Source organism: Pimephales promelas, chromosome 6, assembly GCF_988280905.1.
Source record: "Pimephales promelas chromosome 6, fPimPro1.hap1.1, whole genome shotgun sequence".
In the NCBI taxonomy this organism is placed as follows: Eukaryota; Metazoa; Chordata; class Actinopteri; order Cypriniformes; family Leuciscidae; genus Pimephales; species Pimephales promelas.
Window position 1 is genome coordinate 19,648,624 of NC_142774.1, and position 14,110 is coordinate 19,662,733.

A 14,110-nucleotide genomic window follows, 5' to 3' on the forward strand; every position below is an offset into this window, starting at 1 on the left:
CTCATTTACAGCATGGATAAACTTGGATACATTTGAGTGCTTTAGAAAAATAGTAGCTTATAAAAAAACAGTTCCAATGTTAGAATTGTTTTGATTAATACAGTAGTATAAAATTTGCTACTATGCTGGGTCACCACTTTATGTCCGATGTATAATCTGGGTTTTGAAGTAAAACCAGTTGAGAACCATTGACATACAGTTTATATTGGTATGTGTCACTATGATGTGCTTGTTCAAAGACTTACTGAAGTGCCCAGATACTGAAGGGTGATCTCCCCAGCCGCTGTCCGCAAGAGGCACTGCATTCAGAGAAAAAACATAAAGCCATGAAGCCTGTTAGTGTCTTTTAATGTATAATGGGCCTATACCACAGCGATGGTGAATTCTTCATTCTGATCGGTTGACATGTTAGTGTCTAGTAACGATTCTGGAGTGCCGCTGTTTATTTTACAATAATGACCAACTGACTGTACATTACCACACCTATTGCATGTCTGTCTAACTAACTAACTAACTAACTAACTAACTAACTTACTTACTAACTAACTAACTAACTAACTAACTTCTATCCTGCCTCCATCCAAATATATAACTTATTTTAATAATATATCAAAGTGAGTTTTTCCCAAGAACAATCCCAGTAAGTGAGACAACATCAAACTTACAAATTAAAAAATAAATCAATACTAAATATAAAAAAAGATTTCCTAAAAATTTCCATCTGAGAGGATTGATTGGATTGAACAATATCCATATTGTTCTTGGATTGAACAATAATGCATTTACACAAATAGTATAAATGCTACTACCTCAAGTGTGCATTACTTTACAACAATTCATCATAACTTTTCATGGACCAGAGCTAGTTATTCCCCACATATGTGTATGTTTGTGAACCTGGAGAGTCCTGTGTTTGCCGTTGATGGTGATGGGCAGCAGTGCTGAGGCCAAGTTCCATTGTCCAGACACTTCAACCTTCTCTCCATCCATCTCCACCTAAACCAACAAACAAAACACACGTTGGGTGTATGACATAGGACAACAAAAGTTGAAATTGTTATATTTGAGTAACTATGTGTGAAAGACAGAGCTGATCTGTGTGACAGAAACAGAAGTTTCTGAGAAGTTTCTGAACCCATGTAAGGTCATTCAGCAGTTTCTACACCCAAATCCACCTGATGCCTGTTAGAGGAGGTGGGGGGTTTCAAGTCTTTTCTTTAAAACAGTGTCACTGGTCAAACTGATTACCCTCAGCCCTCAAACACTTGTCTAAACAACAGTTCTGAATAATCAGTCACATTCCCAAAGCATGCTAGGACACTGGAAGCTCCAGGGCCATCTGTGGAGCAGGGGGTCCAGTTTGATGTGCGGTTGTGGGAGAGAAACACACATGCAGCCATCAGCTGTAAGAGCAAGAGAGAGAAAGGGGTCCAGGTGAGGCCCCTGAACCCCCGAGGCTCTTTTTATCCTTGACTGAAGGGCCACAGGTGTCTAAACACACAGTTAGTGAGTGACGTCTTAGGGAAAGTGTGAGAGCAGCGGCTGCATGAGGGTCTTTCAGTAACAGAAGAGGAAGACACACAGATCCTAAAGTGATTTAGGCTCAAGAGTCGAGGGATTGATTTCAATGCAAATACTACCACAGAGGACATTGTGTTAGACATTAGTGAGGGAGCAGGAGCGCTCAATGGAAGTACTATAACAGAAGAAGAGAATAGGCCTCTCACGGAAATTAGCTAGATAGGCAGGATGTGTTATGACCTTAATGAGGACAATATTTGTTGCTGGAATTGTGTGAAATCTTTCATCTTTGCTTATGGGAACCACAGAAGTCAATCACCTGAGCCATAAATGTTAATCATGTTACACATCACTACGCAGCCACTAAAAAAAAATATTGGCAATGCTGAATAAAATAAAATAAAATGATTAATTTAAGTTAAATGTAGACCCCTTAATTACAAAATATTTATCTACTTTTGAATGGCCATTAATGGAGAAAGATTGGGTCCAGACTTTAGATGGTGTTCTTAACCATGCTATCCTGTCAAAATCGGACAACAACGTTAATGAGACATGACCAACAGGAAATTATTAAAGATAAAAAGAAGGAATATGATTGAACCAGTAACCCCACATGAGCACCACTCTTCAATGTGTCAAGCATATATGCACCACAGCTCCTACACGTGGAAAATAAACTGAGCTGTGACATGAGATGTAATATTTTAAACACTTTCACTCACAAGATAGTTGTTTCCAGACAGAGACACACCCAGCATGTGAACATCTTTATCAAGTCCCACACACAACTCCCAAACTCTGCTCTCTACAGGAACACTGGATACCCTGGAACACAACACACAGAGAGAATGTTTATCATCTGCCATACCAGGCGTAACAAATCCACTTTCTTTTTTCCTCTCACTATAATCTCTTCACTCACAAATCTCTCACTATAATAATTTCAATTATACAGTTTCTCTCCTCTACAGATGAATTAAAAACACAACAAACGCACACACACACACACACACACACACACACACCACCCAGTCACTGGCTGTTTGACTGACAGCTCTTCTGCTAGGAGACCTAAAGTAAATGTATTAGGAGGAATGCTGTGTTTTTCCACTATGGTGGGCTGCATTCACTACAAAGAGAAAGCCAACCCCCCACCAATAACTTTTGAAACGCATAAAAAAAGAGAAAAGAGACAGTGGTGGGGGAAACTGTAGAGATGTTTAGACAGATGGTCTCTCTACATCTTTTTTACAAGTGTAAATTGGTCTTCTTTTCCAAATGAAGAATAATTCATGAGTGTTTTATTGGCAGAGTTTGAAAGGTACATTGCCAACCAATTAATTTAGACTAAACGGACCATTTTATATTACATACAACTTGTGTTGAGAGGTTACTTTCAAAGCAGTTTGATAGTTGCATACACTAGATGTTTATTCACAGTGCTGTATGCTTGTAAAAGGATTATTGCTAAGCGCATTTCCTGTTTGTTTGTACAAGGTGGTTATTGTCTGAAGCTTTGTATTTACATTTCATATGGAAAATGGTGCACCCTCAAGACATGAGCTCTCTCTCTCTCTTATGAAAGATTCTAGACTGCCGCAAATCTTTAGAAATTTGTCTGAAAACGCTGGATGGTGAGAAGATCCAATTAGATTATTTATTACTGTTCAACAATAAGGATTTCTTCTGCTGGCATTTTACAACACTTTTCACTAGGCCTTCCGACTCTTCTCACATTATCTAACGTATTTTTATACATATTTAAATTTTTGTTACATTATTGTGTCCTTCAAAAAAACTAACCAAAAAACAAACAAACAAACAAACAAATCCTTTGTTTTTCATTTGCAAAAATTGCTAGTCATTTTACAGCTACAATATAACTAATGTAATAACTTCACACTTTCGCTGAAAAATTATGCCATATGGTGCAAAGCATTAGCCATTCGTTTAGAATCGACTCATTTTATCAAGACTGTCATAATTTTTCAAACAATTTCACCAATACATCATCTTTTATGTGTGCCAGCTATACAAATTTACCCTTTTGACATACTTTTATCAGCAGTTTATCAACATCAACATTCAAAACATCGCAGAAAAATGTTTAAAGAGCCCCTATCATAACATTTGAAATGGTCCTATTTTTGTTTTAGGAGTTCCCAAAAACAGTTTAACATGCATGCAAGGATAAAAAAACACTTTATTTGTCTTATAATATGCATTTATTTTTAACTGATTTGCTCACCGACTCCCAAATGATTCGTACAAAGACTCATTTTTCCAAACCACTCCTTTGTGTGACGCTAATCGGCGGTGATTGGTCAGATGACAGACCCAGTCAGTTATTGTTTGTTAGCATAACGCATAAACATATTGATAAAGCACTGCAGTACTACAAGACACTCTAGTCTTTATGACCACTCCAATAACAGCCACAAACATTTCACATATTTAAAAAAAATTGACATTGGAGACCTAGAAGCTGCGCTGAGCGTAATTTACACACACACATTCTTATTGCGCCTTCCCTCCTCGCGCCCGACGCTACAAAACCGTTCAAAACCCATAAAAGCAACAATTATTAAAAATACTTACAGGTTGTGATTCATAGGAGGAAGCTGATCCATATACACTGGGTAAGTAAGTTACTGAGCCCTCCTTCAGGAACAACCGCTTGCGAATCCACATTCATTTATGTTTTTGAACGATTCGTAATTAAAATGATGAGAACACAATCGGGCTATACTGTTGTGGTATCGTTGCAAATATGAACTCTAACCACCGATTCTTCACATGCTCGTCCCTGGTAAATGAAAACAAAGTGGCTGAACTATCTTTGCATTGTAGAACACAGTGTCTTCTCGACATGATGCTATGATGAAGTATTTCAAGTTTACACTTCCGTCTGTGTGCGCAGTAACTGGGCGCAGCCAATGACCTCTCTACGTCACGATGCAACAGCTAATGACTCGTTTCAAAAACAATTAATTTCATAGACTCAGAGTCGACTCTCACTTTTGAAAGACAATAACTTTATATTTGGTGCACTTTCAGATATAAATCTTTGCAGGATGTTTTCATTCCCTTAGAGCTATATTCCACACCATATGAACAGTCATTTTCAAAAATCCATGATAGGGGCTCTTTAAGTGTCTTAAAACACAAAACAATGAAAACCTGATGGAAAACATTAAGCAAATAATGGAAAACCGGATTTTCCAAGCTCTTATGAAGACAAAAATGTTGATGGATTATTATATGATGTACTGGTAGACTCTAATGTGCACTACACACACCAGTCGATTTATGAAAACCAAGCTAAAATGAGAAATGGTTATTCAAATATCATTCTAGTTATGATATCATAACTAAGCACATTCATAAGTGAACACCCATGTTTACATATCAATGCCAATTCGATATTCAGCAGTCATTGGTAAGACCTACAACTATAACAGTAACTTTATTGGCATTTACACCAAAGGACGATAACGTTCTGTTTATTGTGTGATGTGGACTTCGCTATTCTAATAGAATGAGAACGATTATTAAATGTATATAGGTAGGTATAGTTATAATCAGTGTGAATGGGCCTTTATGTTTGTTTAATGAAGATCTAATAAGAGTCATAGATAACTGGGAAATGTAAAATACTGTTTTAAGGTTCATGAAACCCACAAACATGTGTGAACATCATTGAAGTCAATGTTAGCATCCATTAGTTTAGAAAACTAATAAATGTTAAACTTGAGCTATTTTCAACTTTCAGGTTTAAATTTGTCTTTGTGTCTGCATCATAGGATGTGATGTTTTCTTGTGTCTCATAATTATTAATGAGACAGCGCGTCCTTAGCCAATGAGAAGAGGCCTTGCTTAATTATTCATGACAGCACGTGTTGAATACCTATGACAGGCGCTTCAAACTGTGAGATCGCATTCAGTAAGCGAGATACATTAATGGATCAAAAATAAGTGTTTGTTTTTGCTTTGTAAGAGTTTCTGCTTCACATAAGTTCTCTTGAGTCTTCGGTACAAACACGATTCATCCACACTGTGAATGTGACCGGTCTTAGCGGCAATTTAACTGATCAAACAGCTTACAAAAACGAAGCAAAATAAGCCTTAAAAAGTCATCAAAGATGCAACAGCGTGTTCATATATTTTTTTCGACAAAGAACAAATGTGAATGGCTGTGCATTTATTTGTGCATTAAACTACAGCCGTCACGGGATATGTCTGTATTTATGCAATTTACAGTGAGATTACAAAACCATGTGTACATTATGTTGTGTGTAATTGTAATTTTCAGAAATAAAACTGTCTGAATCAGAAGCCGGTGCAGTGTTGACGGTCTCTCCTTAACCACGCCCACTTCCACTTCTGTAGCATTTTCCAAAAAATGTGGTGAGAACTGAGAACTGACTGCAGCTGAAATAGGGGGTTTCATGACCCTTTAACTAAATTACTGGTGCTGCAAAAAACTTCAGGGAAAAAGACAAAATGCTACAAGAGTGCAGTATAGGCCCCTAACCATCGTAACTGGTAGTTTTCAGCGTGTGTAATCCAGATGCCCCATCTGTCTCTCACCTCAGATCTCCCAGGAACTTCTGAGAGCGAAGCTGTGCTGCTACATAGAGTGCCGCAGCCGTAGCCAGAAGCTCCCGTCTCTCTCCTGCTGTTAACATGTGACCTTTGAACCCATCAGGATACACCTCCGGGAGAAACTTAGTGCTGATATCACCAGACACAAACCGTGGGTGAACAATGATCTCTCTCAGTAGAGGAATGTTATGGGTCACACCTGAGCAAATGACAGAATAAGAAATGAAAGAAATTTGCATTTGGAATATTTTCACATTAAATGTTTTTGCATACTACTTTATGTAATTTACCTCGAATGACATAATTATCAAGAGCGTTTTCCATTTTCTTCAAAGCTTCTTCTCGTGTTTTACCGTATGTGACCAGCTAGTCAATGACAACAGCAGTAAATCCATCTGACATTTTAAAACAAATGAGACTGTTAAGATGGTCTGATATTACTATTCTATTACCTTGGAAATCATGGGATCATAATAAATACTGATGTCACTTCCTTCCTCAATTCCACTGTCTACTCGAACCTTCAAGAGAAAAGTCAAGTCAAGTCACATTTATTTATATAGCGCTTTTCACAATACAGGTTGTATCAAAGCAGCTTCACAGTGATAACATGAAAGTAGTACAACACAGATCAACAACATTGCTAAACACTAAATAACCCCAACTGAGCAAGCCAAAAGCAAGGCTGAATGACAATTATCATTCAAAAAGCTTAATTTCCAAAAACGTTAACACTTTATAATAACTGCACACTATTTAACATTAGTTAAGCATTAGTAAACAGTTAATTCATCATTTATAAAGCACTAATAGACATTTTTAAGCAGTTTATAAATCTATAAATACTTTAATCTTGATTTATAAGCATATCTATTATGTGTTTAATAATTCTATTTTCATGCTTTGTTAAATGATCAATTTATCAATTCTAAATTTATAAACCATTTATTTAGGAATTGTCAGTGGTTCATAAGATCCCTTAAAAAGTGTAAGTAAACTAATTAATTAATAAACTAATTAAATGTAGTAAATAGTAAATTTACTAAAGTAGTAAATAGTAATAACTACTATTTGATAAATGCTTTATTAATATGCATTTCTATTGTAATTCATGGTTAATTCAGGTAGTTATAAAGCATTTAGTAGTGGTCAGTTAACTATTTTTGTGAGCTTATCTAAAGTGAGGACTATTTATGCCTTGTAAAGCATTTACAAAGGAGTTTACTTCTAAAAAGACACAACACAGTGATAGAGAAAATAGAAATATTTAAGATCTATGAATGTACATTTCAATAGTTTATCAATTATTTACTTACACGTTCTAAGTGATCTTATGAACCACTTACAACTCCTAAATTACTGCTTTGTAAATAATGCAATACTTAATTTAGAAATAATAAATTTATCATTAAAAAAGTATGAATAAGAATAAAGTATTTATAGCTGTATTTATAAACTGCTTATTAATTAATGTGTTGTTGTTATTATTCTCTATTAATGCTTTATAAATGACGAATTAACTGTTCATTAATGCTTAACTAATGATCAAAAGTGGGCAGCTATTATAAAGTGTTACCCCAAAAACTTGTTTCAGCATAATGTCAGAAAATGTTCATATATAGCCATGAAATGAGTCCTGCATTTCCATGTCAATTTTTCAAAACAAACCTTTTTAAGGCAAAAATCACAAACGAACAAAAAACTATTAATAACCACTAAACATCACACAATGACATCTTTTTGGACCTGCCTATAAATAAAAGAATAAATGTAAATATCCTCAGTCGTGTTTGCTTTCTTTAGACATTTAAAACATCATTTGTCTGTGTGCGTCTATGTGCCTGTGTGTGTGCGTGTGTGTGTGTGTGTGTTTCTAAAATTAAAAACATCCTGTTCTGAGCAGCTCCCAGAAACTAGTGATCTTTCATTGAAGAGGACGAGTCTACCTGTCCTTTCTTAATAGACTGATGTGTGAAACTTACACAAACACATTCACTGTCACTTGAAAATGCTTGACTATGCAGAGTGTAGGGGACTGGAGGAATTTTAGACTACTACAAATCATAATTTTCCATAAGTATGAAGAGCCCCAATAAAATGTTAGCCAACTCAAATGAGCACAAATTAAAGTAATAATGTAATTACTTGAGTACTTTTTATTCATATTACGATTAGAGTTTTAACTTTATATTGTTTGAGTTGGGAAAATTAATGAATTAAAACAACTATTTTTACATTTGGCACCCATTTTGCAACCTAGATGCATTTGTGTTAACTACCAGTGACAGTGTAAATCTCTGTCAATCATGTCAATTTGTAAACAACCTATTACCTAAAGATAAAAAAAAAAAAATTGGGCTTAAGATTTTAGCAGAAGGACCTATAGTTCATAATGTGAAGTGAGCACACAATGGCCCTCATTTATCAATCTTGCGTAGAAACGGGTGTATATGTTGGCGTAAGATTATGCTTACACTCCTCTCATCGCCTGATTTATGAAGATGTGCGTACCTTTGAAATCCAGGTGTACGCAATGCCTGCCCTTGATAAATCCCGCGGCCGAAAACGATCGTCATTAGAATATCACGCCCCAAAATATTCAAGTCTCCGCTCCCCCCACGCCCTCATTTTACGCCATGGACACATGGAAGACGGCAAAGAAGACAAACTTCTCCGACGTGGAGCCGAAATGACCTATCACAATGCATTATTTTTAGGGCTGTGCAAAAATTAATCGCGATTAATCGCATCCAAAATAAAAGTCTGTGTTTACATAATATATTTGTGTGTGCTGTATATAATTATTTTGTACATATAAATACACACACATGTATGTATATATTTAAGAAAATGTGTTATTCGTATATAAAATATTTATATTTATATAAAATAGAATATGTATTTATATACATATACAGAATTTAAGCACAAATAATTCTTAAATATATACATGCATGCATAGGTATTTATATATAGAAAATAATTATATACAGCACACACAAATATATTATGTAAACACAGACTTTTATTTTGGATGCGATTAATCGCAATTAATTTTTGCACAGCCCTAATTATTTTACAGCACGTCTTTTGAAATTAGCATTCAATTTCGAATCACGTCACATGTATAATAGTGATGATGATGATGTGATGTGAAGTACCATTCATTCACATTAATAATTGCATGACAATTTGTAATAGTATTCTTCGTATTATTATGATTTGTATTAATGATGCTTGTTGTTATTTAGAAGAAGGATGTCGTTATTATTATTTGTATTATTATCATTTAAAAGAAGAAGAACGTATTTTTTATTATTTTGTCAGTATGAAATATTTTTTGGTCATTGAAAGCCTTTCATTAGGCTACCGAACCCAGTCCGTGCGCACCTGCCGGGGATAATCCTGAAACGTCAGGGTAAAATCCACAGGCTCGCAACTGAAGAAATACATATACTTACAAATCAAATGCTTTGGTAAAGTCACACAAATTAAACATTGTCCACGTTACACAAAAATAAACACTGAAGTTTATAATTACTATGTTGTTTTTTTGTTTGTTTGTTTTACAGTGGGTCATAATATATCATATCTTTTAGTTTGTCAGTGCGTTTTGTGGTGTTAGGAATTTTTCTGCGCATTTCCTCACTAACTCAAAACGTGTGTACACCACCTCCTGAGCTGGTGTAGGATTCGAGCGTGCCGTACGCCCACGTCCATATTGATAAATCTCAAACTCATCGTGGTTTTGAGTGTACGCAAGGTGTACGCTGGGAATTTGGTGTACGCACTTTTGATAAATGAGGGCCAATGTTCTGTCATCACTATAGCTTGTGATACAGTAGCCCCTATTCCAAACGAAGCAATTCTCCTCTGCACGCACGTACACACACACAAAAAATGGCCAAACAGATTTGTGTACTAACGTTAGCCAAGTCGAGCGGCTCCTGGTACTGAGACAGCCGACCAATGGAGGGAAGCCCAAATGATTTGTATGGATCCTGAAAAAGAGAAAGATAGAGAGATATAAGCTTTCAAATAAAACACAGGAACCAAAAGGTCAAGTGCCTTTCCTCAAGGCTTAGGTCTTAACTTAGGTCAAACTAAGTTAAGCTGGGTTAACAAGGTCTGCTCGTTTTCTCTCATCTTTGGCAGGAACAAACACTTCTGCCATCCACAATGGGTTGAGTTGGGCCAGCATATTTCAGCATGATGAGATGAGACAGAAGACCCACACTGGGCTGGGGTGAGTTTACTGAATATTGATGATTTCAACATCTGAATAGGTGTTATTCAGGCTTATAAACATGTCTGGCTATAATAAATATACACACACAAGCCAGTTTGTCAGACACGGATTAAGGAGAGTCGAGGATTAAGCAGCTCGGCTGAAGAAGTGAAAATGCTCTGTATCACACTTAATCGTTTTTTAAAATAAAAATGGGGAAATCATGTTAAAGATGAACGTTAGAAAAAAAAACGTTGCCAAATACATCATGAAGACAGATCCTTTAGTAGGGTAGGACCTATTCAAAATATCCGTGAAAGATAACCAACACTTATGTGGGTAAATCTGGCAATAGAGTATAAATCACATATGAAAATAACGTCATATCAAAGTCAATGAATTCTATGTTCAGGACCATTGATGTAAATCAGTTTTTCCCCCTTATTTATTTTGGGCAGAAAGTTCTCATGGGTATGTTCATCACAGGTTCTGTGAGATTAACCCACGTACTAACAAACAACATGCATTGGAATATGGGCTGATAGCTAGAAAACAGGATGTCCGATGCAGTTATATACATTTAAAACAGTTATAAATATTACACAAAGATAAATAAGCAATCTTTTTCCAAAGTACATTTGCACAGTAATACAGTTTTTAAAGTTGTTCCAAGCATCCTGGAAAAGTTGCAATAGTTCTATGGATTTAGGCTGTCTCAACTGCTTCAATTAATGCAAGCCCAGACTCGATGGGAAATCTAAAATTGAAGTTTCCGACTGGCATCCTACTGCAAAATATATAAATCAACATCTTAAAACAAAAGCTTTTATGAAGCATATACACTCACCGGCCACTTTATTAGGTACCCCATGCTAGTAAAGGGTTGGACCCCCTTTTGCCTTCAGAACTGCCTCAATTCTTCGTGGCATAGACTCAACAAGGTGCTGGAAGCATTCCTCAGGGAGTTTGGTCCATATTGACATGATGGCATCACACAGTTGCCGCAGATTTGTCGGCTGCACATCCATGATGCGAATCTCCCGTTCCACCACATCCCAAAGATGCTCTATTGGATTGAGATCTGGTGACTGTGGAGGCCATTTGAGTACAGCGAACTCATTGTCATGTTCAAGAAACCAGTCTGAGATGATTCCAGCTTTATGACATGGCGCATTATCCTGCTGAAAGTAGCCATCAGAAGTTGGGTACATTGTGGTCATAAAGGGATGGACATGGTCAGCAACAATACTCAGGTAGGCTGTGGCGTTGCAACGATGCTCAATTGGTACCAAGGGGCCCAAAGAGTGCCAAGAAAATATTCCCCACACCATGAAACCACCACCACCAGCCTGAACCGTTGATACAAGGCAGGATGGATCCATGCTTTCATGTTGTAGACGCCAAATTCTGACCCTACCATCCGAATGTCGCAGCAGAAATCGAGACTCATCAGACCAGGCAACGTTTTTCCAATCTTCTATTGTCCAATTTCGATGAGCTTGTGCAAATTGTAGCCACAGTTTCCTGTTCTTAGCTGAAAGGAGTGGCACCCGGTGTGGTCTTCTGCTGCTGTAGCCCATCTGCCTCAAAGTTCGACGTACTGTGCGTTCAGAGATGCTCTTCTGCCCACCTTGGTTGTAACGGGTGGTTATTTGAGTCACTGTTGCCCTTCTATCAGCTCGAACCAGTCTGGCCATTCTCCTCTGACCTCTGGCATCAACAAGGCATTTCCGCCCACAGAACTGCCGCTCACTGGATGTTTTTTCTTTTTCGGACCATTCTCTGTAAACCCTAGAGATGGTTGTGCGTGAAAATCCCAGTAGATTAGCAGTTTCTGAAATACTCAGACCAGCCCTTCTGGCACCAACAATCATGCCACGTTCAAAGTCACTCAAATCACCTTTCTTCCCCATACTGATGCTCGGTTTGAACTGCAGGAGATTGTCTTGACCATGTCTACATGCCTAAATGCACTGAGTTGCCGCCATGTGATTGGCTGCTTAGAAATTAAGTGTAAACGAGCAGTTGGACAGGTGTACCTAATAAAGTGGCCGGTGAGTGTACGTTTTTAACAGGACTGTTGATACTTGATTTATAATTGATTTTCAGTTACCCAGCCACGAGGGCACCATTATCTGTAGATATTTGAGATTAAAACCAACTGAAACATCAGTCCATGACTGACATTATAAATACTAAGAACACACTGTATTAAGCATTTCATTGCTTGTTGGTTTACCTCAGCATAGACTCTGCTCTCGATGGCCCAGCCATTTATGGGTATGTCGGTCTGTTTGTACTGGAGTTTGTAACCCTTTGCAATGCGAATCATCTGCTGCACCAGATCCAGTCCTGTGATGCACTCAGTGATGGGGTGCTCCACCTGAGAGAGAAGGACACACTCACAAACATCGTAAAATAATACATGGACTGCTGTGTACAAATGTAACTGTACATACTGCATCGATTTAATTTTACTGGAGAAAAAAAAAGGAATCTATCACCAGAATGAAAACACTACAAACCCGTCTCCCACCAAATGCACTCAAACACTAACATAGGTGTTTAAAAGACTCTTGTTAACCAGACAGCGCCACTAACAACTATTCATTAAACCTGAGCGGAAATAATAAAACTTGTTCCTGCCCAGAGCAGTGCAGCCCCTCTCCATAATTCTGCCTGTTTCCCTTTGGGAGGTCCACACTAATGAGCTTTATAGACACTTTGATGTCCTCTGTAGCTCTGGGTTCTAGAGAGGTGACAAGATCAAGATTGGGTACTAGACTTGTTAAATAGAAATTACACATAAGAGGACTTGTTGGACTTACCATTAAAACATCCTGAAAGTTCATAGCTTAAAGCATTTCGAAGAGCATTTCGAGAGAGTCGAAGTGCTCCCAAGCACTTGCTGTGGTATTCCGCCATAGTTATCAACTTTACACTCTTAGAAAAGTGCAACGTTTTATTTTGTGTCACCGTCCTCGAGTTACACTACTCGTGTAACTGTATTTAAATAGGGAAGACGTGGAGGTGTTTGGACTCTTCTCTGCTTGGCCCATATTGAATGAACTGGGCTAGTTAAGTGCTATCAAAGTGTCTCACGCGCCAGAATAATTGAGTGCACGACACAGGTATGCATCAACGCGTCTTAGTTAAGGGAATAATAAAAAAAGAGAAGCTGGAAATCAAGCAGTAACATAATTACATCAGAAATATCTATGGAGGGGATCTTTCAATATTGTGTTGGACAATTGGGGGCCTGGATATTTAGTGAGGGCAATCAAAAGCATAATCACAAGAAATATTAACAGAAATGGTGGGTGTGGGTGTGGGTGTAAGACATGTTTATCAGTAATAACTTATGGGGGAAAATAGTGCAGACACTGGACAAAGATGAAACATTCTAATGCAGGTGTCGATAGCATACGTCCATACACGCCATCAAATGGATACTGAAATGCTAAGCATTCGACTGTACGCAAACGCTACTGTATGTGTGTCAGTTCATAAAGTGATCAGCTGTTTCCTTACAAAAGTCAGAATACTGAAATAAACTTCATTCACATACTCAAGTTGAATCTAAAGAGAGAACCTGATCACTAGTATTCTGGCAAAACTTAATTTATCTTCAGCCTAGGGTAACTGTCAGAGTCAAATGTAATTTAATGGAAAACTACATGAATGGCGCAGCAAAATGAATCAGTCGTTACCCACCATGATTGATTATCACCTACATTTGGTGGGGTGGCGGGA

The 14,110-nt window shown here is 37.3% G+C and overlaps 1 protein-coding gene across 1 annotated transcript in view; it reads right to left on the bottom strand.

Annotated features, from left to right (window-relative positions):
- pcca (propionyl-CoA carboxylase subunit alpha) overlaps nt 1-14,110 on the bottom strand; it is an 88,102-nt gene that overhangs the window by 10,034 nt on the left and 63,958 nt on the right. Inside the window, exons 13-20 of the mRNA XM_039672505.2 lie at nt 12,597-12,740; nt 10,056-10,130; nt 6,582-6,650; nt 6,420-6,495; nt 6,115-6,328; nt 2,247-2,349; nt 898-996; nt 246-299 (exon numbers count right to left, since the gene is read on the bottom strand). Of these exons, the coding sequence (XP_039528439.1) occupies nt 246-299; nt 898-996; nt 2,247-2,349; nt 6,115-6,328; nt 6,420-6,495; nt 6,582-6,650; nt 10,056-10,130; nt 12,597-12,740 (834 nt within the window). The remainder of the gene's footprint in view (nt 1-245; nt 300-897; nt 997-2,246; nt 2,350-6,114; nt 6,329-6,419; nt 6,496-6,581; nt 6,651-10,055; nt 10,131-12,596; nt 12,741-14,110) is intronic.